The 21,189-nt window shown below is 40.7% G+C and overlaps 2 protein-coding genes across 4 annotated transcripts in view; one reads left to right on the forward strand and one right to left on the reverse strand.

Moving 5' to 3' along the window:
* LOC121282546 (cationic amino acid transporter 3-like) overlaps positions 1–11,216 on the forward strand; it is a 32,951-nt gene extending 21,735 nt beyond the window's left edge. Inside the window, exons 4-12 of the mRNA XM_041196282.1 lie at positions 1,214–1,376; positions 2,491–2,615; positions 4,635–4,857; positions 5,595–5,734; positions 6,571–6,673; positions 7,064–7,272; positions 8,091–8,257; positions 9,313–9,421; positions 10,759–11,216. Coding sequence (XP_041052216.1) covers positions 1,214–1,376; positions 2,491–2,615; positions 4,635–4,857; positions 5,595–5,734; positions 6,571–6,673; positions 7,064–7,272; positions 8,091–8,257; positions 9,313–9,421; positions 10,759–10,919 — 1,400 coding nt within the window. The 3' untranslated portion in view covers positions 10,920–11,216. The remainder of the gene's footprint in view (positions 1–1,213; positions 1,377–2,490; positions 2,616–4,634; positions 4,858–5,594; positions 5,735–6,570; positions 6,674–7,063; positions 7,273–8,090; positions 8,258–9,312; positions 9,422–10,758) is intronic.
* Positions 11,217–16,425: 5,209 nt separating this feature from the next.
* Positions 16,426–20,537, reverse strand: snrnp35 (small nuclear ribonucleoprotein 35 (U11/U12)). Of its 3 annotated transcripts, none has more exons than XM_041194660.1 (2): positions 20,454–20,537; positions 16,426–17,977 (listed from the first exon to the last, which is right to left on the reverse strand). In XM_041194660.1, exons 1-2 carry the CDS (start codon positions 20,468–20,470, stop codon positions 17,188–17,190), a joined length of 807 nt encoding a protein of 268 aa, XP_041050594.1. In that variant the 5' UTR covers positions 20,471–20,537; the 3' UTR covers positions 16,426–17,187. The 3 variants fall into 3 exon arrangements, with proteins under 3 accessions (XP_041050594.1, XP_041050595.1, XP_041050596.1); XM_041194661.1 differs by having other exon boundaries at positions 20,399–20,511; XM_041194662.1 differs by lacking the exon at positions 20,454–20,537 and adding an exon at positions 18,835–18,952.
* Positions 20,538–21,189: the final 652 nt, after the last annotated feature.

Here is a 21,189-nt window from a genome sequence, read left to right on the forward strand (position 1 = left end):
CCTCAGAGGAACTGCTGGAGGCTGCTCAGAAAAGGCCCAACAACTTGGAAATCTTCTAGAGTTAAAAAGCACAGGAGTGCTCCTCCTAGGCCCAGAAAACAAGTGGCACTGATATCAGCCAACTCTGGAACTGCCTCCTGATCACGTCACCCCTCCCCTACATGCACGCCCCACTCCCCAGACATACTTCTGGGTTTTGGCACAGACTGAAAGAAATTTGTTTGGCACACCTGATTGGTACTTGCAGCTTGCCTAATTTATTCTGTTGAGGCACAAGGTAAATGTGCTTTGAAACCTCAAACTTCCTTGTTCCAGCTTGCATCACTTGGCACTGCCAGAATCACACCCTGTTTTTGGATGTGAAGAAATTTAGGCTACAGCATTTAACGGGCTGTCTAATTATTCTGAACCTGAAATTATAATAAAACAATGCTAGGCTTGCTCTCTTTGAGAAAGCAAAAACTGAACTGACCTAACTGAAGTCTGTAAGAATATGAATTGTTAAAATTGATGCAGACATAGTTGTTAACTGTTGTGAAGGCTTCAGGTACCAAGAGCACAAGGTAAAATTAAGAAAAGTAAGAGTGGAAGTCAAATGGATACATCTCATCTGCCCATGATATAAACAATATATAAACAATACACAAGCACTGGCCCACTATCTATCATAAAAATCACTGCATCTAAACTGCATTACATAATGATTTTGAATTTTCCATCAGTCAGGTAGCAACACTGAGTACAGACCTTTTCAAAACTATTGGACCAAACCAATGAGTATAACTACAAATAGAAATTGTTTCACTTCAACTTTGGATAGGTCCTCAGATCTCAGTTTGGACATCCCATCACTGCATGATGCAACCTTGTATACTGTCCTCTTCAACAGCTAGAAATGCTAACTTCTAGGAAAAGAGGGGGAAAAAAGAAGAAAGAAAGCTAATGACTCTGGAAAATTTCTTCCTGACTCCAAGGCAACTAAGCAAAATTCAAAACCATGGTCACTTATTCACTTACAATGCATCACCAGGGGCAGTTGGCTAATCAACATACTCTGTGTTGCAAAGCTTCTTTCTCTCATGAATTTGTCAAGTCCACTGGAAAAAAAACTGAAAATAGCAAGAAAATCAATAGTATAATTATGTTAAACAATTTTAAGTGGAAGGATAAAAAAATGCCTCTGTGTAACTGTCTTGTGCTTGTATTTTTAAAGCTCTTTTGGCATTTGGAGTGAGTGAGTCAGCACTAGTGAATAAAATCTTTACTGCCATAAACCTAATGGTCCTGTGCTTCGTCATTATAACGGGTTTCGTGAAAGGTGACATCAAGAACTGGCAACTGACAGAGTCTGATTACAATGAGACCTACATCAACAGGTGTGTATAAGTCCTTTCTCTTTCGAAGTGTCTTGAGTTTTCACCTTGTGTTTTCATTGTTTTTTTTTTCTCAACCCTGTTCCCCTTCTTTTCATTTGAAAGTGCTGATGTGTTTTTTGAGAATGATAAGATAGGTACTGGGAAGCCCTCAACAATGTGGCTTAAAGTTTCCAGTCAATATTATTTTAATTCTGGCTTTAATATATGTATTTTAAATGAATTAAAGCAGATGTTAAACTAATATCAATCAGAATATTCAACTATGCAGTGACATTAGAGCTGAAGAGAGCATGTCCTCAGTTGATGTTGATATATGTGATGTTTCTAGCAGGAGTCATTAATTGCAATCAGAATTTTTCCTTCACTCCCTAGCACAGGAACTGAGTTTTATCAAATTTGCCAACACCAGATGTGCGTTCGGTTTGTGTAGGTGTGAGGGGGGCTAAATTTAAAACAGAATTGTGTGCATTAAGATGTAGGATGTTAGCACTGGAGTTGGGACACTTTAAATGAAGAATAAAGCTCCCTCAGTTGTATCCCAAACATGTTTCAGAAGAATATTCTGTATTGGCCCAGGTCTGGGCTGAGTTGGAGTGGTGTCGATCGAGGGTGGGTGGTGGTGGGGGCAGATAGGTCAACCGATCACGATGTCTGTAAAGAGGTAAGCTTGGAGAGCTGGAGGAAACACTTCTGTTCCACCTGGCTCTCAGACAGTCTTTTAAAAGTACTTGCCTTATGAATCCAGCCTTTCTTGGTTTATTTTGCCTGCCTGGTAAAATACCTACCAAGCTATGGGTAACTCAGGTGATATTAGTTTAAAAATAAAAATCATATTAACATGAGGAATGCAGCCTCCTTAAAAGATTTCAGTGATCAACCTGCCTCCTGAGAGTGGATTGGTTGTCTGTCTCTGTTAAAATCGGAAGTGGGCAGGTTGGGTTTGAAATTTTTAATGTGTTTACTTCTTGTCTGAACCAAACCCACCCTTTCTTGGGGTTTAACTTACTCCCTTTGTATGAAGGGATAACTTTATGTCTCTGAATTTTCTGCTTGTTTGGTTATACAGTATTTGTTAATTGTTCATTTACACGTATTATGTTTGTGTCTGTCTCAGTACTGAATCTGAAGCAGGAAATTTTGGTTCTGGAGGATTCACTCCATTTGGATTTTTTGGAGTTCTCACAGGAGCTGCAACTTGCTTCTATGCCTTTGTAGGATTTGATTGTATTGCAACTACAGGTAAGGACAAAGTCTTTTTGAAACATAATTTCAATTTTCTTACTCACAATATTGTTCTACAGGAGCATGTCAACCTCTGGTACATCACCCAAACATGGTTTATTTTTCCTTTGTTTTCTGAAAGGGAGTAATGGTGAAAAGGCTGTATTTGTAGCCCATTCCTAGTTGCTATGAGAACATTCTGGTGGACCACCTTGAACTGGTGCAGTTCTGAAGCCATCCAGTGATGTTAGAAAGGGAATCCCAGGATATTGACCCAATGGTGATGAAAGAACAATGCCTTGTTTCCCAAAGCAGGATAGTGTGTGCTGTGAAGAGGAATTTGAAGATGATAGTGTTTTTTGCCTTGGCAGTAGAGGTAGCAGGGTGCTTTCAGAGTGACCTTGACAACTTGCCTCCTGCACCTGTTAATTACCTCGTAGTTCACTGTTCTTGACTAGTTGTGTTAAGGCTACAGAGCTTGCTCTGACCTGTTGGTTGCGAGACCACTTAGCTCCTTTAGGTGATTAGCATGCAGGCGGCTCAGATTTAATGTCTTCATTATGTTGATGCATCATTCTAAGGTGTGCCTAGTGCTGCTTCAGCATGTCCTTCTATACTTTGCACTGAACCAGGATTTGTCTCCTGGTTTCATGGTGATCAAGGAGTAGGGCATGTGCTAGACTATGAAATTATAGACTGTGGTTGTATACAATTCTGCTGCTAATAGCCCGCAGCGCCACACCAATGCCAGTTTTGAGTTGCTAGATCTGTCATTAGTCTTGTCCATTTACTGCAGTGGTAGTACCATGACACATGATGGAGGGAATCCTCACAATGGAGACAAGGGCCAGGATCTTTAGGTTGGCGAACGGGGGGCGGGGCCCAATCACCGATGCATAAAATGACGCGGGATGACGTCAGATGGAACTTCTGATGTCACCCCGCATCATTTCAATTTTCAGGTTGGTAGGGGCGCAGCCAAATTAGCTGTGCGCCCACCAACCTGTCAACTGCCTATTGAGGCCACTTAAAAATTAATTGACATAATTAATGGACTTGCCCGTCCAACCTTTAGGTGGCAGACAGGCCAGAAGACCTGGCGGGTTTCAGAAAAGGCATGAAATCTCATCCATGGGCGGGCCGAAGTTTCATGAGGTTTTTTAAAAAGTAAATAAATGTTTGGTTAAAAATGATGGACATGTCCCAATTCATATGATAATGTCACATGAGGGGACATGTCTGACATTTTGTTTGTGCACCTTCATTTTTAAATTTGGCGCTGATCTCCCTGAGGCAGCATTTAGCCTCAGGGAGATGAGTGTGCTCTTTTGTGCGCATGCGTGAAAGAGCGCACTCTCGGCTGAGGGAACCACCACCGCCCTCCCCCCCCCCGCCTGCACATGGAGCGCTTAATGCTTCCTGGCAGACGTCACAGTGTAAAATGGCGGCACAGCCCCAATCAGGGGTGCCGATTGGAGGCGCACCTGCCTGTGCCCACTCCTGCACTAACCCCCCTCACCGGGAGATAATTCTTCCCAAGGGTTTGTTCCCACAAGAACTGTGCGTTGATCACTTCTACCTATGTTATCTTAGACGCTATGAACCTAGTTGATACTTGTTGACAACCTGTTTGATCATAGAGGGAACTGCAGCTGAGCTCAATCCTGTCATTAACTGGTAGCCACACTAGTTACCTGCCGGCTGGGAACATTGAAGAATGATCCAAGCAGGAAACCCAGGCTGATTTGTATGCCCCCTACTTCAGAGGCAATGATGCTAATTGTAGCATTCCTAGCCCAGCTGAGATAAACAAAATCAACACAGATCAGAAATTGAACCTGAGACCTTACTTGTCTTTATGGTTTGACAGGTTTAGTGTGGCAACTAAGGATGGTGCTTTAAACCAACTTCTTGCAATAAAATAGTACCATACCTGAAGAATACCTAATTTAATATTCATATTTTAAAACGTTTCTACATTGCCATTTTTAACACTGCCATATTTTAAAATAAATTTGTGTTCTCTGTTGGTTTCAGGAGAGGAAGCAAAAAATCCTCAGAAGTCAATTCCTATTGGGATTGTGGTTTCCCTGCTGATCTGTTTTGTGGCCTACTTTGGTGTATCTGCTGCTCTCACACTCATGATGCCTTACTACATACTGAACAAGAAAAGCCCACTGCCCGAAGCCTTCCAATATGTTGGCTGGGAACCTGCACGCTACATTGTAGCTGTTGGCTCTCTCTGTGCTCTCTCTACCAGGTATTTAGAACTATTGTTCAAGGGAACACTATTGAAATACTTTAAAAAAGAAAACTTTAAATAGTCTTCTGATGAAGACTTCCCAATTAGGAGTTGAATCATACAGGCCAGAGGGGTCAAGTAGTCAAACCTTTTTGGTCTGAGTTGTTGGCATTTATCTGAATGGTAAAAGGTACACTACTTCTCTGGGGCTAAGATTGTGCAGAAATCTGACAGAGTTTCTGCTCCTGATTTACTATCCACAGCTCCCCTGTCCTTGCTGAAAATGTGAATATTGTAAAGATAGGATTGAGCTAGGCTGATAACCCCTCCAGTTACGTAGTTTGCCACCACTTGCTCACTAGACTTGTATATAAATAATGTTCGCATGGGCAATTATTTGAAGACAGCATCTCTTTGTACTCCAGCAAGGCTCAGCACCTTCAGAAGGGATAGGGGAAAAGTTACAAAAATAAATTGTTTTTATAACATTAAAAATTAAATTTACGAACTAGAACAGCTAAGTAAACATAAACAATATATCAGTGACCCGTAATGTTGATAGCTGTCATTCCAGAACGTCTGGTATCAGTACTTCAGATAGTACATATGGAGTCTAATCAAAGGAGGCAGATAGCCATTCTAAAGCCACCGGTTTCATAAATCCCTCTACGTGAAGCGCACACGAAGAAAAGTGAAACTAAGTGGGCTAGGCTTTCTGTGGCTCCTAATCAATTATTCTCTTCCCTTGTATCCAGCCTGCTGGGCTCCATGTTCCCTATGCCTCGTGTTATATACGCAATGGCTGAAGATGGATTGCTTTTCCGTTTCTTGGGGAACATGCACAAAAAAACTAGGACGCCAGCGCATGCGACCATTGTTTCTGGCATTGTTGCTGGTGAGTACCAGTTATGACCAATGTTGTAAGTAGCTATTTCATTGAGATGCCCTACTGATCTAGCAATTTGTTTCTTTGAATTCATGGAATGATAGAAGCTTATGACGCAGAAGGAGGCCATTTGGTCTATAATTTCAGTGCTAGCCCGAAAAAGCTATCCAACTAATCCTTCTTTCCAGCTCTTGGTCCATAGCCTTGAAGGTTATGGCACTTCAAGCATATATCCAACTGTTTTTGTAAATGTGACAAGGGTTTCTACCTCTGCCACCCTTTCTGGCAGTGAGTTCCAAACCCAAAACACCCTCAAGGTAAAAAAATTTCTCCTTAACTCTCCTCTGATACATCTACTAATCAATGCCCTGTGGTTATTGACATCTTGCTAAGGCAAATTGATTCTCTCTATGCACTCTACTTAGGACCCTCATAAGTTTATATGCTCAAATTAAACCTCCCCTCAGCCTCCTCTGTTCCAAAGAAAACAACCACAGCCTATCCAATCTTTCTTCAAAGCTAAAATTTTCATATATATTTGTAAAAGAAGGGGCAATAATACTGTAAAAGAAATACTTCTATTGACTCCAAATGCTCTGGGGCAAAGAAAGAGATAAATTGATTTGGGGCATTTTTTTGTGCGTACCCAAGGAGATTTGGAAAATGCTGTTTGGTTTTATATTCATCTATTTTGTATGAAGGAGAGAAAAAGTGAACTAAATACATTGAACAGCAAAACTGGCTTTCCTGTGAACTGACAACAGGTTTCTGGAATTTAATAGGATGTTGAATGGAAGTGTGATGTGCCTATGAGTACATTCACAATTTTTTCTTTTTTTAACCAGCTATCATGGCTCTGCTGTTTGACCTGGATGTTCTGGTTGACCTCATGTCTATTGGTACACTTCTTGCCTATTCCCTGGTGGCAGCTTGTGTTCTTATCCTCAGGTGAGCAAAGATCTTGATGTTAGCACGATTATTATGGTCATCCTTTACCAGCCAAGAATGCAGGCTAGCAACACATTGCCATGGCACTGCTAAAGTCATATTCAGGTTGTTCTACAGTGAACTCGGGGCCCATTAAAAACAAGTTGTATTATTGGTTGGATGAGGTTGTGGGGTTTCTTTTCCTGCTCCTTCTGTTCTTTGTAAAATTGATATATACAAATACACTACTCTTATACACTACTCTTTGCAGGTAGACGTCCTCCATTTGATTTCCCCCCCACCTTTAACAAGCAATTTTATTCTCCACATGTATAGAAAACTGAATTCATTTATCATCCTATCCCAATATACTGCACTAAAGCTTAACCTTAAGCTGTATTTTGTCTGCAGATACCAGCCTACTGAGCTCCTCAAATGTGATTTGTACGAAATGACTCAATTTGGAGAAAACAAAAGCAGCCTGACAAGCCAAATGAACAATGAGGATTATCAGGCTGAAGAGAATACCTCAGTGAGCTTAAAACTACTATTCTACCCAGAACAACACACCCCAACTAAATGTTCTGGATTAATTATTTATATCAGTGTTGGAATCCTCTGTAAGTATCCTGGGATGAATGTACTATGACATAACTTTTGTGGTGTGTGCAATAGACACTATGTAAATGGTTACTCTGGTAGTGGGCAAGGTTGTACCCTCTTTTGGAAGAATTACCAGAGAAATTTATATCAATTCCTTTGCTGATCAACATGACTTGTCCTCCTTGCAAATATTAGCTGGTCAGGTCTTTTTGAGAAACCAATGAAGTCCAGTGCCCACAGAGGTATTATCATGGGATTATTAGGAGAAAACTAATCAGGAAGTTTGGTGAATTGCATGAAGGGAGTAGCTGCAGAGTGAAGGGACAGTTTTGTTTTATATTGCCTGCCAACTGCCTCCTGACATTGTTCAGACTTATAAAGATATTGCAACGTTTTGGTTGGCAGCGGTTCTATTAAATGTATTTACCATGATTGTACCCTCATTACGATTATGAACATGTTGGAATTGATATTTATGAACCATAAGTGGGCAGTTGTGCAGTAGATTTGGGGCCCAATAAATTACACTATTTCATGTTGAGCCTTTAATGCCAGTGCATATTAGTATTCACAGTTTAAAGTTTCAGTCTGAAGCCATAAGATCAGTTGGAATGGACGTAAGCTATACCTACTGCAGAAGAAGAGTGGTTAGGATAAAAATTAGGGTTCGATTAGAGGGAATGTAGCTCTGCAAGTAACATGTGCTCTACTAGAAAGAGGAGATTTTCATCCAGTCATCATAATCTAATTCAGCACAAAGCCCATTCTTTTTCATTAATAGAATACAGTTGCCTCTTACTTTAGTTAAGTTTTCTTTTTGTTTATTCCATTCTAGCGATTATTTTGACATGCATTTGCATTGTACTGGCGAAATGTTACAAGGAATTATTCAACGGACATGCCCTCTGGGTGACACTACTTGTGATGCTCTGCCTGGCTGCTGCTGTTATTACTTTTATTATGTGGAAACAGCCACAGAACAATATGTCACTTTCTTTTAAGGTAAATATTTTACTTTTGAATCAGTGGGAACAGCTGAGGAAATTCCCATGTCCCTTTATCCTAAAGGAACTAATATCTGTAGGCTTATAATTCCATAGCTGCTAGCTGTCCTTCACTACCTCAGTCATAATGCATTACATACCCCTGCTCCAACGTGCTATATAACCATTTTTTTCTGGTCAGGGTATGTAATAGCCTGTGATTAGCAATTATTTTACTATGCTCCTTCACTTTGCTTAATACTTTGACTATTTTTTGAAGTTTCTAATTGTTTATTTGGGGGTGGAGGAGAATTGCATATGACGAATAACCAGTAAACTCAAAATAACTGAGTTGTGCTCTTCTTCCTTCAGCTACCCTGCCAAGTATGGAACACATATGTATTATCCCAAAGGCTGTCCAGATACTTAGAATTCCCAGGGCATGAGGATGCAGAAGCATTTAAAATGACAATGGATTCTGCATCACTATTTATTTAAATGTGCCTAATTGACCATATGTTCCAGTAAGCTAGCAGGTCCAGCCCCCTGTTTGACCTCAGCCAGAGCAGCAGTTGTTACAGTTGACCTCGGTAGCCCCAGATTAGGGAGAGAAAAATTCCAATCCTGACCACCTTTCATGAGCTCCTACTGGAGATTGCTGATTTTGGGTAAAGTTTGGATCAGTGTCACCTGTGATGGTGGACAGTCTGCCAACACTCAATTCCTCAGCCCATGAAGAATGGTCACTTGGAGGACTATGACTGTATGTGATTTTCCGATCCTTCCAGCAGCAGGCTTTGTTGGGGGTGGAACGGGATAATTTGGAGAGTAGCCAAAAGTCAACTGACTTCTGGCTGCTCTCCAAAATTTTCCCATCCCAATCACGACAATGCCCGCTATTGATGAGACCAGAAAAATCCCACCCTATGAAGCTGTCTCACAGCAAAATTTAGCGCCTTCAGGAAAATTGAAGGAGAAAAAAATTGTGATTTTTATGGATGTTTGATATAACAAGAAATAAAATATGTTTTTGCAAGTAGAAAACATATTTACAGATTCATTTTGTCTTTGCAGGTACCACTCCTTCCCTTCCTACCTGTTGTCAGTATGTTTGTAAATGTTTACCTGATGGTGATGCTGGATTTGGGCACCTGGGCCCGCTTTGGAATTTGGATGCTTATAGGTAAATACACTTCTCCAAGTTTGAGCCCAAAAATAACACTGTGATAAATGTACAGTTAACACCCCAGTTAAAATAGTGGACAAACACAAGTAAAAGCACAGAACAAAAATCCCATCTCCTGCTACAGACCACACACAAATTAGTCCAGTCTTCGATATCATGCCCCATAGTACCTCTTGAGGAAACATTTTGTATAAATCCTCAAGGTTACCTAGCAGGGCTCTACATCACCCATCCATACTCCCATCTCTACTCTTCAACCTTGAGCTGCAACCCATTGCACACCATATTCCTCCCAATTCACTGTCAACAACATAGAAATCATTGTGGACTATTTGACCTCCCCTGAAGATCAAGAATCATATTTTGCTTCAGTCTTTTCTAAGCTCAATTCTACAAATGTTTTCTCATAGTTTAAGAGTCCAAAGACAAGGAACCTTCTTTAATGAATCAATGTTCTTCTACTTAAAATTGCGCACATTTCAAAATAGTTGTCTGTACAAAGTTGAATAACTTACAATCAAATAGCCTTAAGCTGCACACTATTTTTGACTAACTCTGTTGAGAATAGCTTTGCATTTCAGTGATGATCAGCAATCACATTCAAATTCTTGTTTTTGATCTTGACTAATAAAAACAAAAGGCTTTCATTATAAAATATTCTCCCATAGAAACAGCAAATTAAGTGCAGAGGCTGGAGGTGCAGATCAAGAATAGGAAGGGGATACCAGGAGCATTGGTGCTCAATCATGATTCCATACTTAAGTAATATTTTCCAATTTCTCTGGACACCATAACTTCCACCATGATTGTGGCATCAGGATTGGCCCCACGTGGACCAGATAAATTTAAAGTAGTCAACTGCTTTCCAGCGATGGGTGGCACCCTATGCCTGATCTTAGTTGGATTATGATGGTGAAGGGTGGAAAAATTACACAACTCATGCCATCTTAACCCCCACCCTGCCTGGAGCATTCCTGCTGAGAATAGAAGTTTAAAATTTACCCTTTGGTGTCTAGTGTATCTATTTCCTCTTACTGTAAGGTGTTCCAGGATGATTATTGGGAGATCAGGAGCACTATATAAATACAAGATTTTGATAACACCCTGAGGTTATTGTAAGGTTGTTGGTGTAGTTTCTCTGTAGATTGATAATTATTTCTTTTTTAACATTTACAAAGATTTGCATGTGGCACATGCGCTCTAAAACCTTTTTGGTGTTTTATGAAATATTTGATATTTCCCTATTAATATAAAGTATTTTGAGACCTCTTCCTCTGGGGATGGTTCTATAAAAATGTTACTGTGAAGTTACATTTGTCTTTTAATTTCTCTAGGTTTTGTCATCTATTTTAGTTATGGAATCAGGAACAGCTCCGAGAACCAGAGATCCTCTTTCACTCCTGTGGGTTTGGGAAGCCAAGAGAAAATGGATAAAATGCTTGACTGCAACACTCTACTTTCTATGGAAAAAATGAAGGAAACATCAACAGCATGAAAGCAAAAAGATTGAAAGGAGAGATCCCTATTCCCATTGCTGAAGTGTGCATTTCCTTACTAGCTGTATTCAATAATGCTTGTTTTTTTTTTTTACTTCTATGGAAGTGAGCTAGGCTGTTATCAATCAGGCTGCACAAACAAAATTACACTCAGTCCAGCACTGATTAACTGGCACAAAGCTGTACTTGAGGTTATGATTAGGGTTTCCTGCTGGGAATGCTGGCCAGGGATTGCCAGTACATTTTTCTTTCAATTTTTATAAAGATAATCTATTAAAAAAGAACATTGGCTTGTTTACAGCTTGTTCTATAATCATTGTACTGTATGTACAAGATAACACACAGTTTGCATTGTGTTAAAGGCAGTAGCAGAATGTAAAAAGTTGAGATGACATCTTTTGCCCTTTTATATTCCTGTGTTTCCCACTTAAACATAACTGAGGTGGTGTGCAGCCCTCCCAAGTGAGAAATCACTAGATGATTTTTATTCCCAGGGACAAGGCACCAGTGATGAAAATAGTAATTGACTTCCATCGATACTGCTTTTTTAAAAATTCATTCATGAGATGTGGGCTTCGCTGGTTGAACCAGCATTTATTGCCCAGCCCTAGTTGCCCTTCAGAAGGTGCTACTAAGCTGGGGCCTTAAACCGCTGCAGTCCATGTGGTGTAGGTACACCCAAAGTGCTGTTAGGAAGGGAGTTCCAGGATTTTGACCCAGCGACAGTTAAGGAACGGTGATATATTTCCAAGTCAGGATGGTGAATGCTTTGGAGGGGAACTTCCAAGCCGTGGTGTTCCCATCTGTCTGCTGTCCTTGTCCTTCTAGATGGGAGTGGTCATGGGTTTGGAAGGTGCTGCCTAAGCGAATTCCTGCAGTGCATCTTGTAGATGGTACACACTGCTGCTACTGTGCATCGGTGTCAGAGGAAGTGAATGTTTATGAATGTGGTGCCAATCAAGCAGGCTGCTTTGCCCTGGAAGGCGTCAAGCTTCTTGAGTGTTGTTGGAGCTGCACTCATCCAGGCAAGTGGGGAGTATTCCATCACTGACTCCTGACTTGTGCCTTGTAGATGGTGGTCAGGCTTTGGGGAATCAGGAGGTGAGTTAATCATTGCAGGATTCCCAGCTCTTGTAGCCACAGTATTTATATGGCTATTCCAGTTTAGTTTCTGGTCAATGGTAACCCCCAGGATGTTGATAGTAGGGGATTCAGTGATGGTAATACCTTTGAACGCCATGGGGCAATGGTTAGATTCTCTCTTGTTGAAGATGGTCGTTGCCTGGCTCTTGTGTGGCGTGAATGTTACTTGCCAGTTGTCAGCCCAAGCCTGGATTATGTCCAGGTCTTGCTGCATTTAGACATGGACTGCTTCAGTATCTGAGAAGTTGTGAATGGCGCTGAACATTGTGCAATCATCAGCGAACATCCCCCACTTCTGACCTTATGGTGGAAGGAAGGTCATTGATGAAGCAGCTGAAGATGGTTGGGCCAAGGACACTACCCTGAGGAGCTCCTGCAGTGATGTCCTGGAGCTGAGATGACTGATCTCCAACAATGACAAGCATCTTCCTTGGTGCTACCAGTGGGGAGAGTTTTCCCCACTCATTCCCATTGACTCCAGTTTTGTTAGGGCTCCTTAATGCCACACTCGGTCAAATGTGGCCTTGATGCCATGGGCAGTCTATTCCTACTTCACCTCGGGAGATCAGCTCTTGTCCATGAGGACATCAGGACCACCATTTTATTGTGACTAAGCTCTCATTCTACCTACACAAATTGGATTTTAACATTACAAACCATCAAGGAGCTACCCCATTCTTTGAGAAAAGTTCAAGGCCTGACTGGGCAAGTTAACTATAACTGTACATCCTATATATATATATTATATATATATACATATATATATATATAAGCAGTGGATGAAAAGATTGGGAGTTTTGTGATGTAAATAGATTATTGAGATGAACAGTGTCATCCCAACCACCTTATTTGTTACTGCCTTGAATCAGATGCCAGAGCCTATTGCTCTTAGTTGGTTTGCGATTCAGCTAGTGTGGATATTACTATTCAGTTAAGTCAGTATTACAGAGGAATATCACAGCTACTTTGCAGTAATGTAAAATGTGGGTGTTTTTGTGAAACAAACTTGTTGCTTGATAAATATTCACTGCCAAGCATATATATTTATATGCAGTTGATATTCCCTCTGCCATGACTATGCTGTGCTGTCATAATAGTTTGTAGTGTGGGAGAGGGATGATGAAAATGTCTTATCAATTTGTTGCTGAACTCAGATCTTCAGCCTGCCCCACATGGCTGTGTCTTCTTTCCCAGTGAAGTTTTTGAATACAGAGACACCAGCTTATATTTTTATGTAAATGTTCTGATATTTTATAGATGTAATCTGTCACATTACAGCCAAAAGACTTGGGGGTGGGGGGGGCGGGGGGTTGGCGGATGTGTGGTTGCAGTTGGTTTAGTTCAAGTGTCAAGTCTAGGGCTGGGGGTTAAGAAAGAATGTAATGGATTTAGAACTTGCTGCCAGAATGTGAAACTGCAGTTGCAACTCTGTTATAGAATCTGCCCAAGTTCCATTTCCTGTTAAATCAATGGAAATAAAAATTAGGGATTTTCATAATGAACAACTAATCAGTTGTGCAAATTTTATGCCTGGACAACAAACTGAAAATATACCCCAATGTATCCATGAAACTCCAAACAGTGAAGAGATGATGAGTTATAGCTGTTAAAAATATATATTTTAAACAGAATATTTTGAACTAAACGAGCAAATGGGTGAAATAGTTTTCATTTTGGCCGAATTAACATAATAATATACCTGTATTGGGAAAGGGGCTGTATTTAATTCAATGTACATGCAGGACAATTTTATAAAGGATTTGCCGTGATATGTTATCCCATGTCCTTCATTTTGAAAATAACTTTTCATTTGTCGCAGTACAAGTGATTTCATCCAGCGGATGTTTACTCTGAAGTAATGATACTTGATTAGAGTTGCTTTCAACGTGTATCATTATTGAAACATTCCAATGTATTTTTTAAATGACAGAGAACACAAGCTGATTTGAAAAGTTAACATTGTTAACCGTGAATGACAGCAGGTATTACATTTCTTACTTTAGCCTTCACTAAAGTGGATGTGCTGATTAAAAAGGAAGGTGCTTGTGATGGTATTTGTAAATGTACATTGTGACCAAAGAAAGGAAAATATTATCAAATGACAATTTTGTTTCTTTGGAATGTTTTATGTATCAAGATATGTCTTCCATAATAGGCTGTTCACTTAATGATTTCTTCCGTGAATTTTTCATATAAAACTTAAACAGTCATAGATTGTGTTTTATTGTTAACTTGAGGGAATGTTTTTTTTAAAAATGGAAACTGACTGTAAATATTTCATGCTATTGTTTGTTATTTTATGTTTGTATATATAACTATATATTATGTCATTGTGCTTAACTTGTACAGTGTTTTTGCAGTGTCTTTTATCAATAAAAATAGAAATAAATTGTTTTTTTTAATCTATGAATTTGTTTATAAAACCAACCCATCTGTGCATTCTGCTTAATTTTCAAAAATGATTGCTATTGTAATGCACGTGGTGTTGGTCCAGTGAAGCATCAACAATGTGCCATTACTCCAGTAACACTTGTAAAGAAGACTAGCAGCCAGGCTTCATCTATTATACAAACCATTCTCATCCAATAATAATTTTTTGGGTTATTCCGGTCCTAGGTAGGTTTTCTTTACAATAGGACAATAATACAAGCTCACTGGGCTCTGTAAAACATGGAAGTTTGTCAAGCCACAAACCATGTTTGAAATTTCTTTTTACTGGTCTTACCTTTTCTAGCACGATACTTTTTCGGGAGAAAAAACAAACTTCTTGGCTACAGTTCCATGTGGTCATCCATTTTTAATGTACAAATGTAGCAATCTGTTTCAGCAGGATAATTGATTGGAGTACACTCCACTGACACCCACCTTGTCCTCATCGGTCAATTATACATGTACACTATAGCCAAAAGAAGTACAAGCAGGATTGTGAAGGAGTACCCTCCACTTGCCTAGATTAATATAGCTGCAACATAGCAACTTGGACTTATATATGTCTTTCATGTAGTAGAAAATCCCAAGGTGCTTCACAGGAGCAGTATAAAACATAATTTGGCACGAGCTACATAGGAGATATTACACCAGATGATCAAAAGCTTGCTCAAAGTGTTGGGTTTTAAGGAGCAACTTAAAGTTGGAATGGGAAGCAGAGAGCTTTAGAATGGAATTCCAGAGTTGGCAGCTGAAAGTATAGCCATCAGTGGTGTGAACAAAACTAGGGATGTTCAGGACACCAGAATTGGAGGAGTGAAGGTATCCAAGAGGGTTATGTGGCTGGAGGAGATGATAAGTGTCATGATTGTGCTCTATCATTCAGGACAAAGCAGTCCACTTGATCAGTATATCAGCCTGAATGATGACACCCTTCAACACCAGCACACCATGGCTGGCTTGTGCACACCTACAGGGTTTGAGCCAGGGTTTCTTTGGCATCACCTTACAAACATGCTAACTCCACCACTTAGAAAGGCTGGGTTGTGGATGTATGGGAATATTACTGGAAATGACAAGCTTTCTGTCTTGCATTCATCCAGACAATTCACAAAATTCCAATAGTAAAGGGAACACCAATTTATACTACATGAGAAGAGAGTGCTGATTGATTGGCAAGTGGACTCTGATTCCATGGTGTTGCCATTGAATTGAAAGCTAGTCTCAGTAATGCTTGCCATAAAAACCTACCTGGTTCACTATTGCCCTTCAGGGAAGGAAATCGGCCATCCTTACCTGGTCTGGCCTACTTGTGATTCCAAACCCACAGCAATGTGGTTGGCTCTTAACTACCTAGTTTCCTTTGAAATGGCATAGCAAGCCAGTCATTTCAAAGGCAGTTAGGGGTGAGCATCAAATGCTGGCCTTGCCAGTGATGCCCATATCATGTGAAAGGATTAACAAAAGATGCACACATCAGTTTCCCTGATTAGGAGAAGCTGTATTAAACTGGATGGGTTTGATTTTAGTCTGTGCTGAATTATCTGATCTGGAATAGGACAGCCTTTGGTATGCTGCATTTGGACTTTAACACACCTGGATTGTAGAGAGGAAAGATCAATGAGTGCTCTCTTTCTCCTGATGTCTGCTAGAAGGTGTACACACATAGATGTTGCAAAGATAGCATTGGTCTCGGCTTTGATACCAAGTTGAACGATCCATCAGAACACACTGTCTGAATTTATAACATGGCGGATTAGGTGCACAGGGTAGCAAGCAACCATAGAATCATATTTTAGCATGTGTCAGCAATCTTTAGAAGTAAAAACTGAAGGAAAATGGAACTGCTGGAATAAAATGAGATGGCAATGGAGGATCTTTCTAGCAAGGAAGTGGAAATACTACCCATATTCAACTTCATGTAGACAACACAAAAAACTAGAAATATATTTAATGAAATTCAGCTAATATATTCTCACTTCGTAGTTGTTCAAGCTGAACAGAAACAGGTCTTTTATTCAAATTTAGCAGTATACAATACCATAAAATCTAGGACTGCATAAAACAAAATCAGCATTTTAAGTGATTACAAGAGCCAGATATTTGCAACTTCAATTAAGAATTGCATGAAAAAGTGGGAAAAATTATCAACTTCCACACAATGATTTACTGGATAAATATACAATCTAGTACTGAGCAACATGAACAACAAAGGTCTCTGGTTCCTGTTTGATAAATGCCGTCATTGTTAGCTGTAACAATTGGCTTGTTACAATTAACTTCACTTCTCTTGGGCTACTGGGTTGGGTGAAGGAGAGGGGAGCTGTTAGACATAGTTCCTGCTGTGTGGTTGCTAAGTGAGGATAGACCTCCTTCCCACTCTCTTGGGTCCTTCAAGTGTGGACAGTTAAGAGAGATCGTAGAGGGTGACTGGTACCCTAGCGCCGAGGAAATGCGGGCAGAAAACTGAAGGAAATTAATATCACATTTTTGTTTTTAAACACAGAACTTTCATAGAACTGACACAACCTTCCCTCTCCAATAACTTATAGCAGCTCATGAGCAAGTTGTGAATGTTATCTCATACACCACAGCTATTTTTGTGCCATAAAAATAATAGATGACTGTGGTGAAATAGGGCCCGACAAGGTACCTTTACTTTCATTTCCCAAGGAAGGTAAACCTCTCATTCAGCTTCTATCTTCGGGTTTTATGCCTGTTCCTGCGTTGGTGTCTATCTTCCTGTTTACATCGATCTTCATCTCTTTGTCGTTTATGATCTCTTTCCCTGCTTCTGTATCGCTCTCTATCTCGTTCGCGCTTTTCTCTTTCCTTGCCTCTCTCCTCTCTTTCTCTTTGCCTTTCCCAGTCTCGGCCTCTCTCCCACTGCCAGCTATCCCTTGATAGCTCTCTGGAACTTGATCTATCCAGTTTGTCTGCTTGCCCCTCTGTGTACAGTTCTGCTTTCAGTGCTGGGAGACTGATAGGTTTCCTGAATGGACGATCTCGCCCACCAAACCGTAGCTGGCCCGATTCCTTTTTACCACCTAATCCCCCTCCAAGTCTCCTTGGGACCCATCCTTTCAAAGTGCGCTCCAATTCAAAATCCACAAATATTTCATTCTGGTCCACCACTAATTTATTGCTATCCCGATGTGCCTTCAGTAATGAGCGCTCATCCTTGTATTCGATGAAGCCATAGCATTTGGAAAAGCCAGTGACAATGTCACGCACAAGCCTCAGTCTGCGAATGTCCCCAAATCTGGAAAAAGTGTCTTTTAGCTTCTCTTCAGATGTCTGAGGATTCAACCTAGCAACAAAGAGTGTCAGATGAGGGTCTCCTAACACTCCCTTGTTTGGTCTATACTTGGCTGCAATTGCCCTGGAGACAGCTCGGTCATGTGGCTCCTCATCTGTGCCATCGATGCTTCCAGCTTTAAGTGGGTTGTAATGCTTCGCAATTGGAGTCCAAAGCTCATTCATTACCCTGAAACACAACAAAGTCTTGAATTAAACCACTAGAAGGCAGAATTTCTTTTATGTGCTTCCTTCACAACAAACTTAACACGATGACTGATACCACATAAATCCAACTCTCTACTCATGGTCTGGGTCCCAGAAATCTGGTCCAGACAAATGCAGCAAACAGCTGAATGCTGGGGCATTCACAGGGTACAGTATTAACCCAGCAATCACATATCTGGATAATGAATGTGGCTCCAAGCACAGCTTAAATATCACAACTCAAGTCAATCTTTTTCTTACATGACTGACATGCTGTCAAGCCGTGATGGTCACTGCAATAAACATTAAGCAGGAAACATGGCCATTTTTCACCTCCCTAACCCAGGACAACTATCGATTGCAGCATCCAATCAATGGGCCATTTAAAATTAGACCAAAGATCAAACCTGAGATATCCTTGCCCTCGGCAGTTCAATTTACCACAGACCATTACCACAAGGTTGAAACTGTTGTTTATCATTGGTTGCTATGGTCGGAGGAAGTGCATTCACTGATTGTTTTGAGTTCACAATGTGTTGTATTTATTATTGGCCATGAGGTTGCAATGCTATGAGCTGTGAGGTAGCACACTGCTACAATTTACACAGCTAAGTACGTGCAGAATTGCATTGGGAAACATATGACACAGACTGAACGATGGGGTCAGATATTTAGCAAATTCATCATAATCCCCTAACCACTCAGTCACAATATTTTTATCTTAATTTCCTATATCTTATTATACTTATTAACTTTATCCTTTGCTCTTCTTGTATTTGTGATTTCAAACTTACTTTCAGTCACTCAAGCTGCCATAGCTGAATCAGTCAATATTAATACCTGGCATTAGATGGCACTGCAGCTCAACTGACAGCAGTCCGTATGACCTCTGAAGAAGGGTCATACGGACTCAAAACGTCAACGCTGTTTCTCTCTCCACAGATGCTGTCAGGCCTATTGAGTTTTTCCAGCATTTTCTGTTTTTGTCCCAGGTTTGGAAGGAGCCTTGGTCAGGTGCTACAGTACATCTTGTAGATGGTACACACTACTGCCATTGTACCTTGACAGTGGAGGGAGTGAATGTTTAAGATGGGGTGAATGAGGTGCTAGCTACATGGTGATACAGAGGGATATGGGCATCCTGGTATATGAATCACAAAGTTAGTGTGCAAGTGCCACAAGTGATTAGGAAGGCAAATGAAATGTTGGCATTTATTGCAAGGAAAATGAAATATAAAAGTAGAGAAGTTTTACTGCAGCTGTATAAGATCTTGGGGAGACCACATCTGGAGTACTGTGTACAGTTTTGGTCCCTTCATTTGAAAAAGGATATAATTGCATTAGAAGCAATTCAGAGAAGGTTCACTCAACTCATTCCTAGGATGAGAGGTTTATCTTATGAAGAAAGGTTGAACAAATTGGGCCTATATCCATTGGAGTTGAGAAGGATTAGGTGATTTCATGGAACATGCAAGATCCTAAGGGGACTTGATAAGGTGGATACCGGTAGCATATTTCCTCTCATGTGGGAGACTAGAACTAGGGGACAGAGTTTAAGAATAAGGACAATCTGTTTAAGAATAATTTCCCTTTTAAGGCAGGGATGAGTTTTCTTTTCTCCTGGATTGTTGTTAGTCTGTGGAATTCTGTTCTCCAGAAAACAGTGGAGGCTGGGTCACTGAATTTATTCAAGGTTGAGTAAAATGGATTTTGCTCAAAGGGCCAAATGGCCTACTCCTGCTCACAAGTCCATCGCATCTTAGTAAAGATGTTGCTTGTTAACTCGTTTTCTCCCCTTTCTACACTAGTATATTAGAGCTGCAGACACATGCAGGAGTCTGGTTCCACAGGCATGGAACATCCTAAAAGATGTTCTTCATATGTGAGCGTGGACAGTGAGTTCGCAGACTGTTCATACGTTGGAAGCATCACCTGATCATCTGAAATCTACTTACATACACTTTCCAGCAGAAACCACTGAAGTGATCAAGGATCCTGACTGATTTACCCTTCCTTCGACTCCCCCCTTGAGACTGATTGTAAAGTCACTGCTCAGATCGGTGAGCTCAGCCCAGCCCAAGGATTGAACCAATATTGCAATAAGTATATTTCTGCACTCGGGGCAGCGCATGGGTACAATAATCCCACCAGACTAAGCCCTGGAAGGGAATAGGAGGTCAGGCACGGTCCCTGCCCTGGTCACTCGCCGCGGGGCCAAGGCCAATGCTCGGGGAGAGGGGAAAGCTGTGGGTGAAAGGTTCCCCTTGTCCAAACTCGGGACACCAGGGGATGTGAAGCGGTGAAGGGCGAGTGGGATCCCAGCGGTAGGAAGGGCGAAAATTCCACAATAAAACCCGAGCAATTGTCCCTCGGAACAAATGAAATGAATCAGAAAGAAGCCGACCTGCCGTGCGCCACCACGTTAATAAATTATCGCTTCGTATCTCCAGAGCCGATACCTCTGAACACAGGCCATTTCCGCTCCTTCCAGTTTTATGCTCCGGCTTGCTCAACTTCCGGGCGACCGCAGATAAGGGTTCCGAGTTTTTGTTCCGTTTATCTCGGCCTGGGCTCTGGAAATGAAGGGAGAGTGAACTAACTGGTTTCTCCAATGAAGAAAGCCTGACCCCTTTACTGATCTCAATCATTTTTTTTTAAATGCCAAATTCCTAATAAAACTTAAACTGGCCCTGGCTAATTTCCTGTAAATTTCTGTGCTTGTTCCCGGTCTGGGCAACTTCCAATCTGAACAAAAACGTACATTTAATCAGCATTTTTAATGTTTAAAATGTTGCAAGATGCATTATCAAATAAAACTCTACACCGAGTTATTAAGATAGTATTCAGTCAGGTGACAAAATATTTGGTCAAAGAAATAGGTTTTGAGGAGTGCCTTATAGAAGGAAAGAGATCTTGTGGCGAAGTGGATAGTGTCTCTAAGCCAAAAGCTTGGGGTTCAAGTCCCATCCAAGGCCTTGATGCCTGTGGAAAATACATCAATAATGCAGCAGAACAAATTGATTATCAACCTGTTAAATCCTTCCAACACACCTATGGTGGGCAATTAGAGTAGGCAAGACTCTATGCACAATTCAGACCCTCAAGCTATAGGCTCTGGCTTCAAACTAGCACCCTATTCCAGGAAAAACAAGCTATGGAAAACAGACATAAGTATGATCTTTGTGTGCCTAAATG

The sequence above is a fragment of the Carcharodon carcharias genome, chromosome 9 (assembly GCF_017639515.1).
Source record: "Carcharodon carcharias isolate sCarCar2 chromosome 9, sCarCar2.pri, whole genome shotgun sequence".
Lineage (NCBI taxonomy): Eukaryota > Metazoa > Chordata > Chondrichthyes > Lamniformes > Lamnidae > Carcharodon > Carcharodon carcharias.